At 36.7% G+C, this 18,727-nt stretch overlaps 1 protein-coding gene across 33 annotated transcripts in view; it reads left to right on the top strand.

The window, feature by feature from the left end:
- The window catches only part of LOC111504582 (uncharacterized), a 377,607-nt gene that overhangs the window by 135,668 nt on the left and 223,212 nt on the right, over positions 1-18,727 (top strand). Inside the window, exons 4-5 of one of the 33 annotated variants that reach the window (XM_023159214.2) lie at positions 12,483-12,730; positions 16,096-16,116. The exons of 29 other annotated variants lie outside the window; for them this stretch is intronic. In XM_023159214.2, coding sequence (XP_023014982.2) covers positions 12,483-12,730; positions 16,096-16,101 — 254 coding nt within the window. In that variant the 3' untranslated portion in view covers positions 16,102-16,116. Of the gene's footprint in view, positions 1-1,771; positions 6,146-12,482; positions 12,868-16,095; positions 16,440-18,727 lie in introns of those variants that run through there. 3 more of the 33 variants (XM_023159190.2, XM_023159181.2, XM_023159177.2) reach the window with 3 other exon arrangements.

Below are 18,727 nucleotides of genomic sequence, written 5' to 3'. Positions count from 1 at the left end.
AAGACAGTGATCCGTTTCCTGCTGGCCGTACTTGTAGATCTCTAGCCACTCCACTTTTGTCAATCCATTCTCGTACAGTTTTCTAGACAGGATCCCCCTTCTGTCCCTTACGGGACATCATGGTAGCAACCTGTAAGGGTTGCTAACCTCCGGGTCAGAGGAAACCCGAAGTGGCGCAAGGTAGGGGCGCTTATCTTCCTATCAGAGCTGTCCATAAAGGAGTCTCTGCCCGCTATCTTATCACGTCTGATAGAAAGTTCTTCTTCTGGTAGCTGGGTATCCTTATCCTCCTGGTGTTGACAAAATTTCCATCTGGATGTAAGGCATGGTCTTCTTGAGAGGCTACCTGCGTTTCCGAGACTCTTTCGTTTTCGATGTTTCTTCTCATCTACTACTTCTGCAATATTTTTCCTAATTCTTCCTGAATAATGTCTTGTATCTCACTTTTACTCACTTGAAAAAAATGTGTTTGTGTTTTTCTTGTTTCTTCTGAATATTAACCAATAATTTACGATATTCCTCACTTCTTCTTAATATTTTTTCCATTTGCTGGTCTTTAGGTGAGAAAAACACGTTATACCTTGAAATATTTATTAAATTGCCTGAAACTTCCAAATTGACACTAACGTCATTACAATGTAGTGCAATTTTAACAATTTTTTTGTGTACAGCTGTGTGAGATGAACTCCTATAGCTATAGGAGTTCTAAGCCATTCCTTATGGAAAAACACGTGCAAATTTGAGCAGGTTCATTCTGGCGTTTTTTGGACCTCAGGCCTCAGTTCATACGAAAGGGACAAAGGTCCGCGCCTCGTCTCTGCCAGACGTCCATTCTGTGTAAATTGGGCCTTAGACTTTCAGAGCCCACTCCTTCACTTTTGCCGTCAGTCAGTCAACTAATCAGCTACCGCGCGTTCAGCGGGGAATTCAAACCACCAATAGATGAACAAAGAGACTTCTGGCCCAAAATCCCATGTATTTTCTTATGGAGCTAAACTTTTTGCAATTTTTTGGTCAAACGTGTGACGTAATCGATGCAGGAAGGAATGAGTATCGGAGAGATTCAAAGAGCGTAGGCGCCCTTGGGACTCCGCCTCTTCGGGCCCCCTTGTCACGTACCAGTCACATGGTTCTCTCCCCCTACTCTCGTTTGACCTGAAAATTGCAAAAAGTTTACCTCCTTAAGAAAATACATGGGATTTTGGGCCAGAAGTCTCTTTGTTCATCTACTGGTTGTTTGAATTTTCCGCTGAACGCGCGGTAGCTGATTGGTTGACTGAATGACGACAAAAGTGAAGGAGCGGCTCTGAAACTCCAAGGCCCAATTTACACAGAATGGACGTCTGGCAGAGACGAGGCGCGGATTTTTTTCCGTGTGAACTGGGCCTCAGGTTTAAAAAACGCCAGAATGAACCTGCTCAAATTTGCACGTGTTTTTACATAAGGAATGGTTTAGAACTCCTATAGCTATATACATTTTCAGTGTGAAGCTGAAGCTGCGAGTTTCGGACAACTGTTATTAATAATAAACGGACAACACAGCGTTTCTCCCGATGCTTGTTTTTCCAAAATGCATTTCTAAAAAATTATTTAGCTCTTTCTGTACTTTTGGTATGGAAGGTACTTTTATTAATGAAGAGTTAGAAAACTGAAAATGTGTCTCTCCAAAAATATAACTCATGGTTCTGGTTTCAAATTCTCATTTATAAGGCGAAATCATTTGGTATAAAATGTTCAAGTGTTATCTGTAATTTAGTATAGTATTTTTTAGGGGTCATTTATTTTGACGTTGGAACGAAATATCCAAAAATAATATTGGATAATTATGAGTACCGTACATATCGAAAAGAATCTATGAGAACATTTTGGAAATGTCGCAATTACTTTGGGTCAAAGAGCTCAATTGCAGAGAGATGCAAGTCATCACTCATTACGACCGGGAGGGTGGTTACTGTAAGTGCTGATCCCCACAATCATCCGATTTTGCGAGCACCAAAAATGGACAGGTCATTGTCGCAGAATGTTACGATAATAAGGGAAATTCCACAAAAATCCACTCCGATTCATCAGTGATTTGCAACTTTTATATGCTGTCTCCATTCTTACCTTCATTCGAAAAATATTTTATGTTAGAAGCAATTCTTTTTTTACCTGTTTTTATGTATGCAAAAACTTATTAGTTAACTGTTGATAGTTCTTATTACAAATTTTATTCAAGTAGTAATCACCACAGAAATTGACTATCATTTCAACTGGTATATTTTCAAAAGAGAATGATTTTTGGAAAAGAAAGATTTTGGTTTTCTACTTTTTTGTCTTTCCACAAGAGTAGATGTTTGATGTTAGAGAAGTACAAAGCCAAAAACTTTCTTTCTCAATCTCCAATCTGTTTTACATTATAGAAAATAGAAAACGCACTGTGTTGATCTGTGGGAATAATATACACTGCCGGGCATAAAACTAGAGCCACTCTGTAATTTGAAGTTATTAAAAATTTTTTTTGATTTTTTCGGATCTCTTCCTCATGTCACATATTTTACCGAGTCCTGAAAAAAAATAGTTTATGGCTGCCCAAATTCATTTGTTAACATTGAACATGAACAATTATTTTACTTCAGCTGCTAGGAAATAAAATGAACAATTTGATATGAATTTTTTTGAAAAAGAAAAAATGTAAGGGTTTTAGTAATGAGTGTTACCTCCTCTTGCAGATATAGCTTGTTAACAACGAGGCATGCTCTGGATTGTTTAACTGTATGGAATACCTATATGGCATAAATAGGTTAGCTCGCATTAGTTTCTAGTTTTAATCTTCCTCTTTGAAGATGCTCACTTGGTGATCGAAACACGTGTCGATGTGTTAAAAATAACGATTTGGTTTTGGGAAAAACTCCAGTAATATTCATTTAGTACAGTATGGTACATCCAAAATATTTCATGGGGTGACCCTAATTTTATACCCGGCAGTGTATAACAGCTGAAATAGTAACGAAATACATTGACACGAAAGATTACAATGAACATTCCTCATTTACTCGAATTAATATTTGAAAGAATTCAAACTGACATCAACACCATGAAAGTTCAATTTTTCGAAGGAGTACGTTTCATTTTTTATAGAAGAAAAACGATGTGAAGGTAAGTTTGGAGAAATTCTGTCGTCTATATTTCACTTTTACATATGTGATTTTAATTTTATTATTGTATAGACAGCATTTATATACTTGAGCCAAATTTATATTGATTTTTGATTTATAGTAAAAATCTTCTCAAAAAGCGTATTTTATTTTTATTTTTGTGAAACACTAATACTTTCGATGCGCCAAACTAACTGACTGTTATAAGGAAACAAGTATATCTGAGGCACCAGTCAATCTAATAATAACACTGATGATCTTCAAACAAGACTCAACCTCTGACGGAAGCAAGAAACTCTTTCGAAGGTTCGAAATAGATGAACATTTCAATCTAGCAGACCACTATTATAATATTCATGAAGTCATTGTTCACTGTGGTTCTGGCGTTGAATTTGGTCATTATTACGCCTTGGTCAAAGACGAAAGGGACTGGTTCAAGTTTGACGATAGTCGTGTCACGAAGTGTTCTGGCAGATCAAGATCATCAGATAATGTGGTGCTGCAGGCTTTTCCGGGTTTTCCTGCAGCTGAAAAAGCAAATGCGCCACTGGAATCAATATAGTCGCCCCGGAGCGCCAATTAGTTTTTATTGTTGTTTTTATTTTTACTAATAATTGTAATAGTTAATAAACTTTCGACAAACTATTTGGAAGTTATTTTGAGAACAATACTGGTGTTGGGTCATGCTGAAAGATAAAACCGTTGAAGGTAGTGGAATTTCTATGGTCTATTGCTTGCTTTTGTAACTGGTGCATTTAAAGCTGTTCAAAGCAGAACTCTTCATTCAGTCACTTATATATCAATTTCATTACATCGTCAGTTTTCTTATACAGATGTGGAAAATAAATATCGGAACATACGGATCCCAATGCATTCTGGACGGGGTCCGCGACATATAAATCAGAGATTTGTTCGGGACGGAATATCAACTATTCGATTGAACCACTGTTCCCCTTCCTGCAATGGTTAACTCGAGGAAGTGATGAATTAGGTGATGAATCATCCGGTTTTGCGTGCACCAAAAATGGACAGGTCATTGTCGCAGAATGTTACGATAATAAGGGAAATTCCACAATAATCCACTCTGATTCATCAGTGATTTGCAACTTTTTTATGCTGTCTGCATTCTTACCTTCATTCGAAAAATATTTTATGTTAGAAGTAATTCTTTTTTTACCTGTTTTTATGTATGCAAAAACTTATTAATTAACTGTTGATAGTTCTTATTACAAATTTTATTCAATTAGTAATCACAGAAATTGACTATCATTTCAACTGGTATATTTTCAAAAGAGAATGATTTTTGGAAAAGAAAGATTTTGGTTTTCTACTTTTTTGTCTTTCCACAAGAGTAGATGTATGATGTTAGAGAAGTACAAAGCCAAAAACTTTCTTTCCCAATCTCCAATCTGTTTTACATTATAAAAAATAGAAAACGCACTGTGTTGATCTGTGGGAATAATATACACTGCCGGGCATAAAACTAGAGCCACTCTGTAATTTGAAGTTATTAAAAGATTTTTTTGATTTTTTCGGATCTCTTCCTCATGTCACATATTTTACCGAGTCCTGAAAAAAAATAGTTTATGGTTGCCCAAATTCATTTGTTAATATTGAACATGAACAATTATTTTACTTCAGTTGCTAGGAAATGAAATGAACAATTTGATATGAATTTTTTTGAAAAAGAAAAAATGTAAGGGTTTTAGATATAGCAGATATAGCTTGTAAACACCGAGGCATGCTCTGGATTACAGTCTGCGAAAGGTTTTTCCATTCTTGTAGCAGTACTATGTCGCGTAGCTCTCCATAAGTTCAGAGACCCATCACATGTCTTCGTAAACGTTTCTCAAGCTCATCCCAAACATGTTCAATGGGATTCAAATCAAGACTGTGCGCTGGTAAAACAAATCGCGTGGGTTGAACCTCGTCAAGATACTGAGTAACAATCAGGGCAGTGCATGCTCTTGTAGAACCTCCATCAGGTACCTATGCGCAGTCAATGTCCCATTCTCGATGAAGATTAATTCCGTGCGAGGGTCAAACGATATGCCTTCCATGCAATAACTGATCCACCAACAAATGGAAGTCGCTCGGCTGTACACTTTTGAGCATATTTATTATCTGGTCTTCTCCATACTCGTACACGTCTGATCCTGTAAGGCAGAATCAGAATACTGTCCAAGACAAGTGTACTCGTGAAAAATTCAATCTATCAAGCAGGTGTGAACGGAAAAGCGGCGGTCCAGTAGCTCTAGTCCGAGAAGATAATCCAGCAGAACGGAGTCGCCTCCTAACTATCCACTCACTTATGTTTACATTTCTGACTTCTTGCAGATGACTTCGAAGGGAAACTGCCGTAACTGATCTGTTTGTCAAAGCACTAGATAAGAGAAAGCCGCCATCCCTAGCTGTAGTAGTCCTTTCTCGCCCTGAGCCAGGTCTTCGAGTTGGCAGACCAGTTTTGTGGTACCGCCGCCATACTCGTTGCACATTCGAGATGTTAATTTCGATGCACCAACATCAACAACCGTTCATAAACAAACGGCAATTGATAGTACTATGTTTTTAAAAAATAATTTGTTTTTGAAGCAATTTATTAGTACAGTATGGTATATCCAAAATATTTCAAATAAAAACATACATTTCCAAGATAACTTCAACTCATGGGGTGACCCTAATTTTATGCCCGGCAGTGTATAAAAGCTGAAATAGTAACGAAATACATTGACACGAAAGATTACAATGAACATTCCTCATTTACTCGAATTAATATTTGAAAGAAATCAAACTGACCTCAACACCATGAAAGTTCAATTTTTCGAAGGAGTACGTTTCATTTTTTATAGAAGAAGAACGATGTGAAGGTAAGTTTGGAGAAATTCTGTCGTCTACATTTCACTTTTGCATATGTGATTTTAATTTTATTATTGTATAGACAGCATTTATATACTTGAGCCAAATTTATATTGACTTTTGATTTATAGTAAAAATCTTCTCAAAAAGCGTATTTTATTTTTATTTTTGTGAAACACTAATACTTTCGATGCGCCAAACTAACTGACTGTTATAAGAAAACAAGTATAGCTAAGGCACCAGTCAATCTAATAATAACACTGATGATCTTCAAACAAGACTCAACCTCTGACGGAAGCAAGAAACTCTTTCGAAGGTTCGAAATAGATGAACATTTCAATCTAGCAGACCACTATTATAATATTCATGAAGTCATTGTTCACTGTGGTTCTGGCGTTGAATTTGGTCATTGCTACGCCTTGGTCAAAGACGAAGGGGACTAGTTCAAGTTTGACGATAGTCGTGTCACGAAGTGTTCGGGTGATGTATTGAATCTATTGGAGCCTCTGGAGACACCCTAAATTTTGTTTTATGAAAGACAGGACATTGACAGATCAAGATCTTCAGATAATGTGGTGCTGCAGGCTTTTCCGGGTTTTCCTGCAGCTGAAAAAGCAAATACGCCACTGGAATCAATATAGTCGCCCCGGAGCGCCAATTAATTTTTATTGTTGTTTTTATTTTTACTAATAATTGTAATAGTTAATAAACTTTCGATAAACTATTTGGAAGTTATTTTGAGAACAGTACTGGTGTTGGGTCATGCTAAGATAAAACCGTTGAAGGTAGTGGAATTTCTATGGTCTATTGCTTGCTTTTGTAACTGGTGCATTTAAAACTGTTCAAAGCAGAACTCTTCAGTCACTTATATATCAATTTCATTACATCGTCAGTTTTCTTATACAGATGTGGAAAATAAATATCGGAACATACGGATCCCAATGCATTCTGGACGGGGTCCGCGACATATAAATCAGAGATTTGTTCGGGACGGAATATCAACTATTGGATTGAACCACTGTTCCCCTTCCTGCAATGGTTAACTCGAGGAAGTGATGAATTAGGTAGCAGTCAGTCTATAACCATTGAAAATAAAATACTTTCTTGCAAACTCTGAAATGTTCACGTTCACAAAGGAAGAGAAGATACAAATGTTGAAGTAGTATTTTGATGGTCACTTGATCTATTTTTAAAGAGTTAGAGAAATGTGGATGTGCTCATAACTGCCGAATGTGTCAAAATTCCAATGAACCACATTACCGGCGACCTCATTACATCTGTTTCTCTGTCTGTTTAAAATCTGTTTTTCCGTTAATCAGCTGTCGCCCCCATACGAACGACAACTCTCAGGAGTTGAGAAACTTGTGCTAGCTGAATGGATATTTTGTGAAGCCATGATGAAAAAACAAAATAAAAATGATTTGTTTTTGTAAAACGTATTATTCACATATGAGTTATCATTTTCTTTGCGTAGGAAACACAATCCATCCATTTTTCGATATCTGTCTGGGGAAAATCAGCATCTAAGTATTCCTGTGCGTACTCAGTTCCTAAAAACACTCAGTGTTTGGAAAGGAATGTTAGGAGACTATATTTTAGGTCCCTTCTTGATAATAACCTGAATGCTGTCAAATACCTAAAACTATTACAAAATCAGATTTCTCCATCATCTACTTCCTATTAATTTTGGGGACATTTGGTTTCAACTGGATGGTTGTTCAAGTCGCAATGCACGACCAGCGACACTCTCTCCTAAATACGATTCCTGGTCGATTGATTTCTACACGTTGCACGATTAAGTGGCCTTCCAAATCACCAGATTTATCTCCGAATGATTCCTTTCTTTGGGGGTATCTGAAAAAATGTGTCTATCGGTATGAATTTCAGAGAGCTACAAATCTTGATTAAATAAGGGGGAAAGTTATTCATTTTTGTGCCAGCATTACTCCAAATGAACTCAGAGATATGACATTATCACAGATTCAGCTATTCTTGTAGTTTTGTTGCATGTATTTCATTTTTATAAGTAAAATTATTAGTAACAGTTATCGCAGCAAATAATTCCTCGTATAAACGGAGCTTCGGCGTCGCAAAGACTCGGACCCAAGACTTGAAGTCAGACATACGAGGACACAGATCCTTTCTTGAAATTTTCATACCGATGAATGCTGTGAGTGTGGTCTAGCGGACACACGCAAATTGTGAGTGGGGATATATAAAGTAGAGTGGGTCGATCGAATAGTTGTTATTCCGTTGCGAACAAATATCTAATTTTAAATTGGTCGACATATGTTCCGATATTTGTTTTCCACATCTGTATACAGTGTCACCGATAAAGTCCGCATCAAATTGGAAACTTTTTTATTTATCGTTTTATGTGAAATTTGATTTTGGCAGTAGATTTTGCTTAAGAAATGATGTCAAATGGCGTCTACAAAATAGGTCACGTGATTTCCTTAACCTGTCAAAATTGACATTTAAAAAAAGAAACATCGAAAAATGACATTATTCTTCAAAATATCCAAAAATATCAAAGGATAAAAACATTTTCTTATGTAATTTTATACCCACACACCAAGTTTCAAACCCATAATAAGTATTTTATATTTTCACTATTTTTCCGCATTCCTGCTTTTTCTACTTATCAAAATTTAAGCACACCTGTACTAAATCATTTATTTTAACTAAACTCGTCACCGAATTTCTTTTTTTGTAATATATTAATATTTTAAGAGCCTCTTTGATGTTAAAAACAAATTTTAAAAAATAAAAGTTGTCAAACTTGATGCAAAGTTCATCTAGTTTCAACGGGGCTTTCAAAACTATACAGTACTTGAGTTTTTAAATAAGCAAATGGCCTCACAATATGAATTAGAATAAAACGGAACATTAGGAAACATCATTTCGTGATTCTTGAAGCCCATTCAATAAAAGAAAAAACTCATAGTATTTACATTTACCTACTCCGCTAACAACACTAATTTAAAAAAACTGGGTAGGCTGTGAAAAAATATGAAACTACATAATGTGTTTTAGAAAACGTCACTGTCACTGAATAAATTAATGCCCGTTAGTTCAATGTAATGTATGAAAATTAAAATAATATGTTATCTTTACAAGAAAAAATTGAAATTGTGCTAATTTGTGGTGAAAACACATTGCATCGACAAGTGGCTGATATTTTTAACGCAAGACATCCTGGTAGACATGTACAGCAATCCACTGTAAGTAGGATTTTAAAAAAATTTAAACTGACTGGTTCAGTTGAAAATACTTTTAAAAAACGTCATAATCCATCACGCAATAATGATGAGGTTCAGTTGGCTGTCTGCCTGGATGTTATCGAACAGGGAAAATCAAGTATTACCAATATTGTAGATAGAACTGGCGTTGAAAGAGAAAGCGTAAGAGCAATTTTACATAAAAATAAATTCAAACCCTACAAATCCAAATTTATAAATACCTTAAAGGAAAGAGATTTCGATGTTCGACTAGATTTCTCTTTCTGGTACCAAGGAGAAGTAGAATTAAACAGAAAATTTCCTTACAAAATCCTATGGACCGACGAAGCTACCTTCAAATCGAACGGCGTAGTCAGTTCCCAGAATTGTAGGTGGTGGGCTCAGGAAAATCCTCATTTTGTGATAGAATGTCGGGACCAATATTCATTTAAAACAAATATGTGGTGCGGTGTTTTAAATAATCAGGTAATGGGACCATTTTTTTTAGACACAATTTAACTTCTCAGGATTATTTGCAATTCTAAATACTGAGATCAGTGATATAGTGGACAATATGCCGGTTGAAATAAGACACAGTCTGTGGTATCAATGTGACGGGGCTCCTATTCATAGTTCAAGACAAGTCAAAGAGAAACTTAGAAATGTTTAGGGGCAAAGTTATTGGGCGAAATATGGAGCAAATATGGCCGCCTAGGTCGCCAGATTTAACCCCACTAGATTTTTTCTTGTGGGGTTACTTAAAACAAATCGTTTATAAACAAAGACCTTTTCGTGACGTGCATCACCTAGAAACTGTTATCAGAAACTCTATTTTAAACATAAACCCTGTGAGTATCAGCAACTCAATAAAAGATGTATCAAGAAGGACAATTATCTGCATAGAACGCGATGGAAGACATACAGAAATGTAGTGTATTTAATGTCGTGAGTCTTTTTTTCGTGTTTTTTTGCTATTAGGTATAGGTACATGTTTATTTTCAGTTCCTTTTAATTAAGATTAAATTCCACTGTATTTTTTGTTAAAAAAACAATAAACACTCTAAGATATTGTTTCCTAATGTTCCGTTTTGTTTTAATTCATATTGTGAGGCCATTTGCTCATTAAAAAACTCAAGTACTGCATAGTTTGGAAAGCCCCGTTGAAACTAGATGAACTTTGCATCAAGTTTGACAACTTTTATTTTTCAAAATTTGTTTTTAACATCAAAGAGGCTCTTAAAATATTATTATATTACAAAAAAATAAATTCGGTGACGAGTTTAGTTAAAATAAATGATTTAGTACAGGTGTGCTTAAATTTTGATAAGTAGAAAAAGCAGGAATGCGGAAAAATAGTGAAAATATAAAATACTTATTATGGGTTTGAAACTTGGTGTGTGGGTATAAAATTACAAAAGAAAATGTTTTAATCCTTTGATATTTTTGGATATTTTGAAGAATAATGTCATTTTTCGATGTTTCTTTTTTTAAATGTCAATTCTGACAGGTTAAGGAAATCACGTGACCTATTTTGTAGACGCCATTTGACATCATTTCTTAAGCAAAATCTACTGCCAAAATCAAATTTCACATAAAACGATAAATAAAAAAGTTTCCCATTTGATGCGGACTTTATCGGTGACACTGTATATGCTCTCAAGTTTTTCCAACAAACATCACATCAGTATTATCGGCATGATATAACAAGGTCCCGTCGATTTTATTCAAGTTATACATATTATTTATGAAGAACAAGAAAAATATTGTACGTACCTAATACTTGTGGCACACCCATTGTAACGGGTAAAGAGTAACTTGTATTCGGTTATTCCAGTAGTTCTTGATGATATGTTTTCCTCTAAACTTTGAAATGAAATGTCATGGTTCACGGTATCGAATGCCATTGTCTCACGTCTAAAGAATATCGTTATCCAATCATCACTCACATCGTTTTGATACTAAAAGTGGTATATTTTTTCTAGTTGGTGTTGGTTATATACAAGGTCGATCATAACATAACATTTATGGATTTCCGATCGATTATGGGGTACCAATAGTAACTTGGAGAATGCGTTATTTATACATCATAATAATATATTAACAGAAATTTCATAGAGTAGGGGAGTCCAAGAGGAAATTTTGGGATTTACATAACAGATAAACATAGGAGGGGATACCGTGCAGCCTGTTGAAGCCGTTTACCATCCATAAACCCTCAATTAAGAGCCGGGCAAGTAGGACAGCCCGTCAGATTTATAAAATAATCACTTTTCAAAAATATTCGAATGCGTCAGATTAAGGTTTGGTGGCTCAATTTCGAGGTAAAAAAGTACATTTATCGAAATCTGACGATTTGAGCGTGACGTAGGGGTGAAGAGGGGTTACTCCCCTCTTGTGGGCTTATGTCAGACCAATATCACGTATTCTCGCGGCCAATATTTTTCTTCGAGAAAAAAGTGCTCAAGCAAATACTTGTTATGCAATTTCAATTTGCAGTCATACGTTCGGACATTAAACCGCAAAACTGCATTTTCTGTCAGGGTCATCTACAGTCAGTTCAAGTTATATCTGTAGTTTATGGAGTTGGAGCTTGTCATGCAAGCTCTATTTATGCATGTTGGAGTTTTATTATAGCTTTTTTTTGTTTTGTTGTAGATACTGTAGTGCTTTTGCAATATAGCATCACATAAAAAATGGTACTTTTTGTGATGAAAATCATTTTTTATTGAACTTTCTGGGAATTTTCATCTTCCTCACAAGGACAAACTTCTAGTCCATCCCAATAAGTTACTTCTTGAACGTTTCGGAGGCCAAACTCTGTCTACGTTCCCAGAAATGAAAAAAAAACTGAAGCTAGCAAAATGGTTGATTCTTTCGCGGCCGAGGTTTTCAGATATTATCTCAGGCCTTCAAACCTGAAGAATTTTAAAGCTAGCACTTACCTTTTGTTTTCTAATATCCTCGGCATATATTAAACTCTTTCTACACTGGAAGGTGAGAATTTTCAGAAAGATCCAAATAAGGTCCTATATATCATTTACAAACCATTATTTCTCTAATGATTTCCACAGAAACTGCAAAATACACAATTTCAATTCCTTTCAATCTCTGATATGTCAAAACTAAGATGACTATACACGTCAAAACTGAAATGAAGATAATTAAGTATGAAGGATCATATTTCGTTGATGAAAAAAATGCGTGGTTTATCACCACAGCTTCATGCGAATGTTCACCAGGGCAAAGTCTAAAACATTTGCATTTTCAGGAGTTATCTATTTTGACGTTGCGACAAAGAATCCCAAAATTGTACTTGACGACAACAACTACCTGATCTACAGGAAAGAAATTAACAAAACGGTTTGGAAGTGCTGCCACTATTTTCGAAATAAGGAAAACAGATGCAAGTCCACTTTGGTGACAACTGGTCGAATTGTAACGGTCAGCGCTGATCAGCACAATCATAAGCCCGATCCGCCTAAACAGGAGAAATATCAGAATATGTTATCTCAGAATGTAATTATAGTTCGTGAATCTTCAAATACTCATTAAGCAATTCTTTTTTCGAAATATTGTATATGAATTCAAACTGAACTTTGATGGTTTTAATTGTTTTTCCTTATTTTTTCTGTATTAAATTGACCTGAAAAGTATTTTAGAAATGTATCAAGTAATATATAAGATTTTTTGTTTCACAGTTGGTAGCGATGGCAAGTCAAATAAGTTGCAGAGTAGTTCGAAAATCAACAATTCAACAGAAATGCTGATTTTTATTAGATAGTTATTTTTAACAAAAATCACTATAAAAACCCACTGGGGTCCAAGATGGAACTATTATTTCGGCCTATTGAAAAAAACCACACTATTTCAACAAAATTCTAAGTACTCGTACTGTGAGTTAAGAACGTGTACACAGTAGTTTTACACAACCCCGGGTAAACCCCATCAAGGTTAAATTGCCATCAAAGTCTACTGATTTGTAAGAATATCAGTGTGAATCTGTTATATTTTGAGATTGAAATAAGCTTGACGATATATAGTTTGGACCTAGTTTAGGTCCAAACCTAGTTTAGGTCCAAACTATATCACCTCGGGACATCACCAGAAGATGGCAAATGGATCTTTACCAAAACGTCGTTATCCTTGCGAGGATAACAAACACAACACGGAATGAAGTTATTTGCATGAAATTTGGTTCCCCGTTTTTTTTGACGTGGGAGATCATAATTTCGTATTAATTTTCATGAAACATCTAGAGGGCGCTGCGTACACTGTCATTATTTATTTCAAATTGCCAGTAAACTTCTGGTATTTTCCATGAAAAAACCTAAATCCCACACCTTTTCCAAGTAAAAGAGGTACATTTCCTCAACAACACTGAAGGTGATAGGTTTTCGGAATATTTACAATTTTCTATATCGATGTATATCCACTTAGCTCCTAGGGCGCTAAGTGAAGTTGCTGAGAACATTACAAAAACTACAATACACAAAGCAATGCTTTATGTGGCTAACTCTTTATTCATTTTCAATATTGGCATTGGTTACTGTAGTGGCTCATCCTTGTGTCTCTGCAGCAGTAAGGTGATCTCTGCGGCATTTATCTGAGCTTTTTGCTGAACGGGTTCCAACTCGGTGACAGAGTTGTGGTCACCCCGTTCAGAGTCGAAAACTATACCGAGTTCATCAGCTGCTCGGGCAGCTGCCCTAAAGAGAAATGCTCCAATTCCTGCTCTCTCATGGTCACGGACCATGCAGAGAAGGGGATCCGAACTCCTGATGACTTTACAGGCTGTATCTAGTACCATTCTGTCATGTAGACACTCTTATCTCAAAAGTCCACTGCCACCCTGGTGTCGGGGGAAGTACAACCGTGGAACGGACGATTTGAAATGCAAACTCCTATAGAGACGCATAAATTTTTGGGTTTTACGTCGTGTTGACACAGCTGCTACCGAGTCCACTTCACTACCCCAAGCGAGTAGAGTAAGATTGGAACGGCAAGCAACTTTGTTCTTCCCCGATAGTTAGAATGACCAGATCTGTCGAAGTTTGTGCTGATACTTGCCGCAGAGAGAGTTTTTCACTGATGTTACCTCTTGTGAGTGGCGTTGTTCCACCCCGAGGTAAGTATACGTCTCTCCGGCATCCAGATGGTGTAGGACGTTTCCATCTACGAGCTGCACATCCTCTCCGTAGTCCCCGCATCGTCCTCTTTTAAGATGGGCCATTGCACATTTATCTATCCTGAATTTTATACGGATAGCATGTGTGTACTCTTCTACCACCCTCAAGGACTGATGGAGATCCTTTTCTCCAGAGGCGTAAAGTTTAAGATCATCCATATAAAACAGATGGTTGACCTTGTGCCTCCGGTTTCCGGGGGTGCCACAGTTATACCCTCGAGTATTTCTGAGCGCAACGGATAATGGCAATAGTGAGATGCAGAAGAGAAGGGTACTGAGGGAATCACCCTGAAATACATCCCTTCTGAAAGTGACCCACCCTGTTTGGACTCTTGCTTGACCAGATGGTATGGTGAAGCAAGTTCGCCAAAGTGGTATCAGTTGTTCAATGCATCTCACTATGTTGTCGGGTACCGCAAGGCATCTGAGCAAATGTAAGATGAGCTCATGCGAAATTGTATCAAATGCCTTACGGTAATCGATCCAGGCCATAGAGAGGTTACGCTTATATTGTATCGAGTCCTGCATTACACATCTATCGATGAGCAGATTCTCTTCATATCCAGCGACTCCTCTCTTCGACCCTCCTGCTCATATATCCGTTCGAACACTCGGTCAACTGCGGTGAGTATTCGTGTGTGTAAGATGCTTGTAAACAGTTTATAACACGAATTCAAGCACCACAAACCAATCTGGAATCGGCTGCTCTCCGTCCAGCCATGAGTTGAAAACTCTGGCCAGATGGCGGTGGGTACTTGGTAGTTTTTTCCACCAATAAGTGTTCAGCCCATCTAAGCCTGGAGCAGCAAAGTTCTTGGAACCAACAAGGGCCCTTCGAACGTCATCCGGGGCGTCAAGCCAGTGACGAGACTTTGGAGTCAGGTAGATCACGTCAATTGAAAGTGAAAGTGGCTTCGAAGCAGAAGCCGAAACGTCGAACAGGCCCGAGTGACAGCCTTAAACCCAGCTTATGTGTTCCTGCGAAAGGGGCAATTTCTCGATATTTTACTTTGCGTTGATGATACCGAAATTGTAATTTTCATATTCAGATTTCCAAATAATGGTTCTAAATAGAAAGCTACAAAAATAATAATTTCGTTATAATGTAGGAATAAGAATGAAAAATATAATATTCATTATGAAAAAATTCAAATTTTGATTATTAATTACTAAAAAGCCACAGAGACGTTGGTCAAAATTAAATGACAATGAAGTGAATTCAACAGGAAGTGAAGTAAACACTAATATTGGATGTCAGTTCCAGTGTTTGACCACTATGTCTGATTGATCCATCGATTACAGTTCATCGATCACTTCGGCGAATACAGAATGGTATGGATGTCTCTCATGTAGGCATCAATTTTAAATATTTCAACAACGATTGCTCATCAAATACGTGTTATCAATATTTTTTAACTTTTACCTCAACTTTAGAATCGATGGTAATCCGTTCAACGCTGCTGTCTAACAATAAGTTTTTGACAAATTGATTAAATTTGATGAAATCACTCAAAAATAACTGTTGTTTCCACTATGAATCACAGTTGTGTTTAAAATTGTAATACAAATATCTATTTTGTTCAAGACAAACATTTCATATAAAAATTATAGAAGCCTTTCATGAACTTGTTACCAAATATACAATTACGTTGACTGTATAAAGTTATCACTTTTATTCTTTTCAATTCATTTCCAGGTGTAATATATTTCGATGTTGCGAAGAACAATCCAAAAATAGTGCTGGACAACCATGACTATATAATTTACAAGAAATATGGAACCAAGACCGTATGGAAGTGCACACAATATTTTCGTTCGAAACTGAATAGATGCAAGTCAAAACTAGTCACCTCTGGTAGTATCGTTACAGTCAGTTGTGACATTCACAATCATGAGCCACGCCAGAAGAGAGATAAATCGGTTAACATGCTAGCTCAAAACGTGACTATTATTAGGGAAAAATTTTGAAATTGTGGATATTCCTAAGCTGTATTGGTATTTGTTGTTTCTGTGTTTATGAATATAGTCACTATCACAAAATTCGAGGTTTTAGAATAATTTATCCTACCGTAGTGTCTGTTACTCATGTCACAACTGCTATTAGGTATTGTTATCGATCAAATTTTATGACTGATATATTACACTTTTGAATATTACTGGAGTTTTTTTTTCCCAACACCGAATCGTTATTTTTAACACCTCGACACGTGTTTCGATCACCAAGTGATCATCTTCAAAGAGGAAGATTAAAACTGATTGAGATTAAAACTGATTGAGTTTTAATCTTCCTCTTTGAAGATGATCACTTGGTGATCGAAACACGTGTCGAGGTGTTGAAAATAACGATTTGGTGTTGAAAAAAAAAACTCCAGTAATATTCATTACTACACCAAAGGTTCCAAACAGTGCATCATAAGTATATAACACTTTTGTTTATCAACTTTATACGAAGTTTTATGGAATGAAGATAACTTGAAAACAATTAAAATGAAATATGATTTTCAACGTATGATTATATAGGATTTTTCAATAAGGGCGGGTAGATGTTGAAATGGAATAAAACAAGCTGTGTATGAGGTATTAACAAAATTATTTTTTTATTTGAAAGGCGCATGTATGCCATTAAGTGTGGAATATGATATCATTCAAATGCCCGCCTCGGCTTCTTACGGTGGCACGGATCCGAGTGGTCCAATTTTCAATCACTCTTCCGCATAGATCCGACTGAATTTGAGCGATGGCCTGTGTTATGTTCACTTTTAGGGCATCGGTCGATTGTGGTTTATTTGTATAGACCTGCGACTTCAAGAAACCCCACAGGAAAAAGTCTTTCGGGGTCAAATCGCATGACCTTGGTGGCTAATTCACATCACCCCTGCGAGAGATAACCTTACCCTCAAATCGTTCATGCAAAATGTCAATCGTAGCGTTTGCTGTGTGGCACGTAGCGCCGTCCTCCTGGAACCACATGTCGTCTAGGTCCATATGGTTCAATTTGGGCCATAAGAAATTAGTTATCATCGTTCTGTAGCGCTCGCTGTTGACGGTGACCGCCTCACTAACGTCGTTATCAAAAAAGTACGGACCAATTACGCCGCCGGCCCAAAATCCACACCAAGCGGTAACTTTTTGAGGATGCATTATCACCTGGTGAACCTCGCGTGGGTTGGCGTCGGCCCATATACGGCAATTTTGATTGTTAACACATCCAAAAATGCGCCTCGTCACTAAAGATGATTTTTCGGCCAAAATTGGGGTCCTCTTCCAAAAGATTCGAAGCCCAGTCAGCGAACAAACGGCGTTGTCTATGGTCATGAACTTTGAGCTCCTGGGTCAGTTGTATCTTGTACGGGTGTAGGCCCAAGTCCCGACGCAAAATTCGCCAAGTTGAAGTCTGCGAAAGGCCGAGTTCTTGTGCACGGCGAGGAATAGACTGCCTCGGGTTCTGATGTACACTTTCACGGACCGCTTCGATGTTCTCGGCCGATCTTGCGTTCCTTGAACGTACGGGTGTTGGCTGATTGTTTACTGAACCGTTTGTCTGAAATTTGGCCACCAAATGTTGAAGAGTCGACCGTGAAGGCCCACCACGTCTACCGTAAAATGGGCGCAATGCGCACAACGTTTGCGTTAACGAACACTCATTTTGATAATAAAGTTTTATCATTTGAATGTGCTGTTCAATCGTGTAACTTGCCATGATGATTTGGCATAAACAACTGAATAATAAACAAAAGATTTGACAGATGTCACCAAAACAAAATGGCCGCCACGGGGCGCCAAAATCTAGCCGCGCCAATTGAAAAACCTTTTATCAGGAATGAAATGCTTATCGCATTAGTTCATTCACACCCAAACCAAAATATAAATAAAATCCCCAACAGAACACGTAAAACAATTCAACAAAACTATCAACTCTAGCGAAACAGATTCCACCTGAAATACATGTTCTCGCAATGTTGTCACAATACTTTTAAGGAAAATTGGTATCTCGTTGAGGAGAAGAGTAGCTTTTCCTTCCTAGATTACACTATCTATGATATCTTTTTGATGAATTATTACGTATATCTAAAACTGCTCATGATTTGTTGTGTATAAATCTCTCACGGGAGTAAAAATTTTAGAATTTGTGAAATTTACGTTGGTGTTCTAAAAACCGTATAAAATCAGATTTTAACCGTGACAAACTGATAGTGATAACCTATGACTTAAAAAAATCCACTTAAAAAGAAAATAAAATAAGTAAAAACATGTTTCTGTTGAACGATTTTACTGAGAGACGGAAAGATGATAATTAAGTAGATGATGTACTAAAAACTAAAAAATAA

This window comes from Leptinotarsa decemlineata, unplaced genomic scaffold, assembly GCF_025532065.1.
Source record: "Leptinotarsa decemlineata unplaced genomic scaffold, Ldec_3_MD MMD2_tig00026328_RagTag_RagTag, whole genome shotgun sequence".
In the NCBI taxonomy this organism is placed as follows: Eukaryota; Metazoa; Arthropoda; class Insecta; order Coleoptera; family Chrysomelidae; genus Leptinotarsa; species Leptinotarsa decemlineata.
This window is presented reverse-complemented; position numbering and strand designations above follow the sequence as displayed.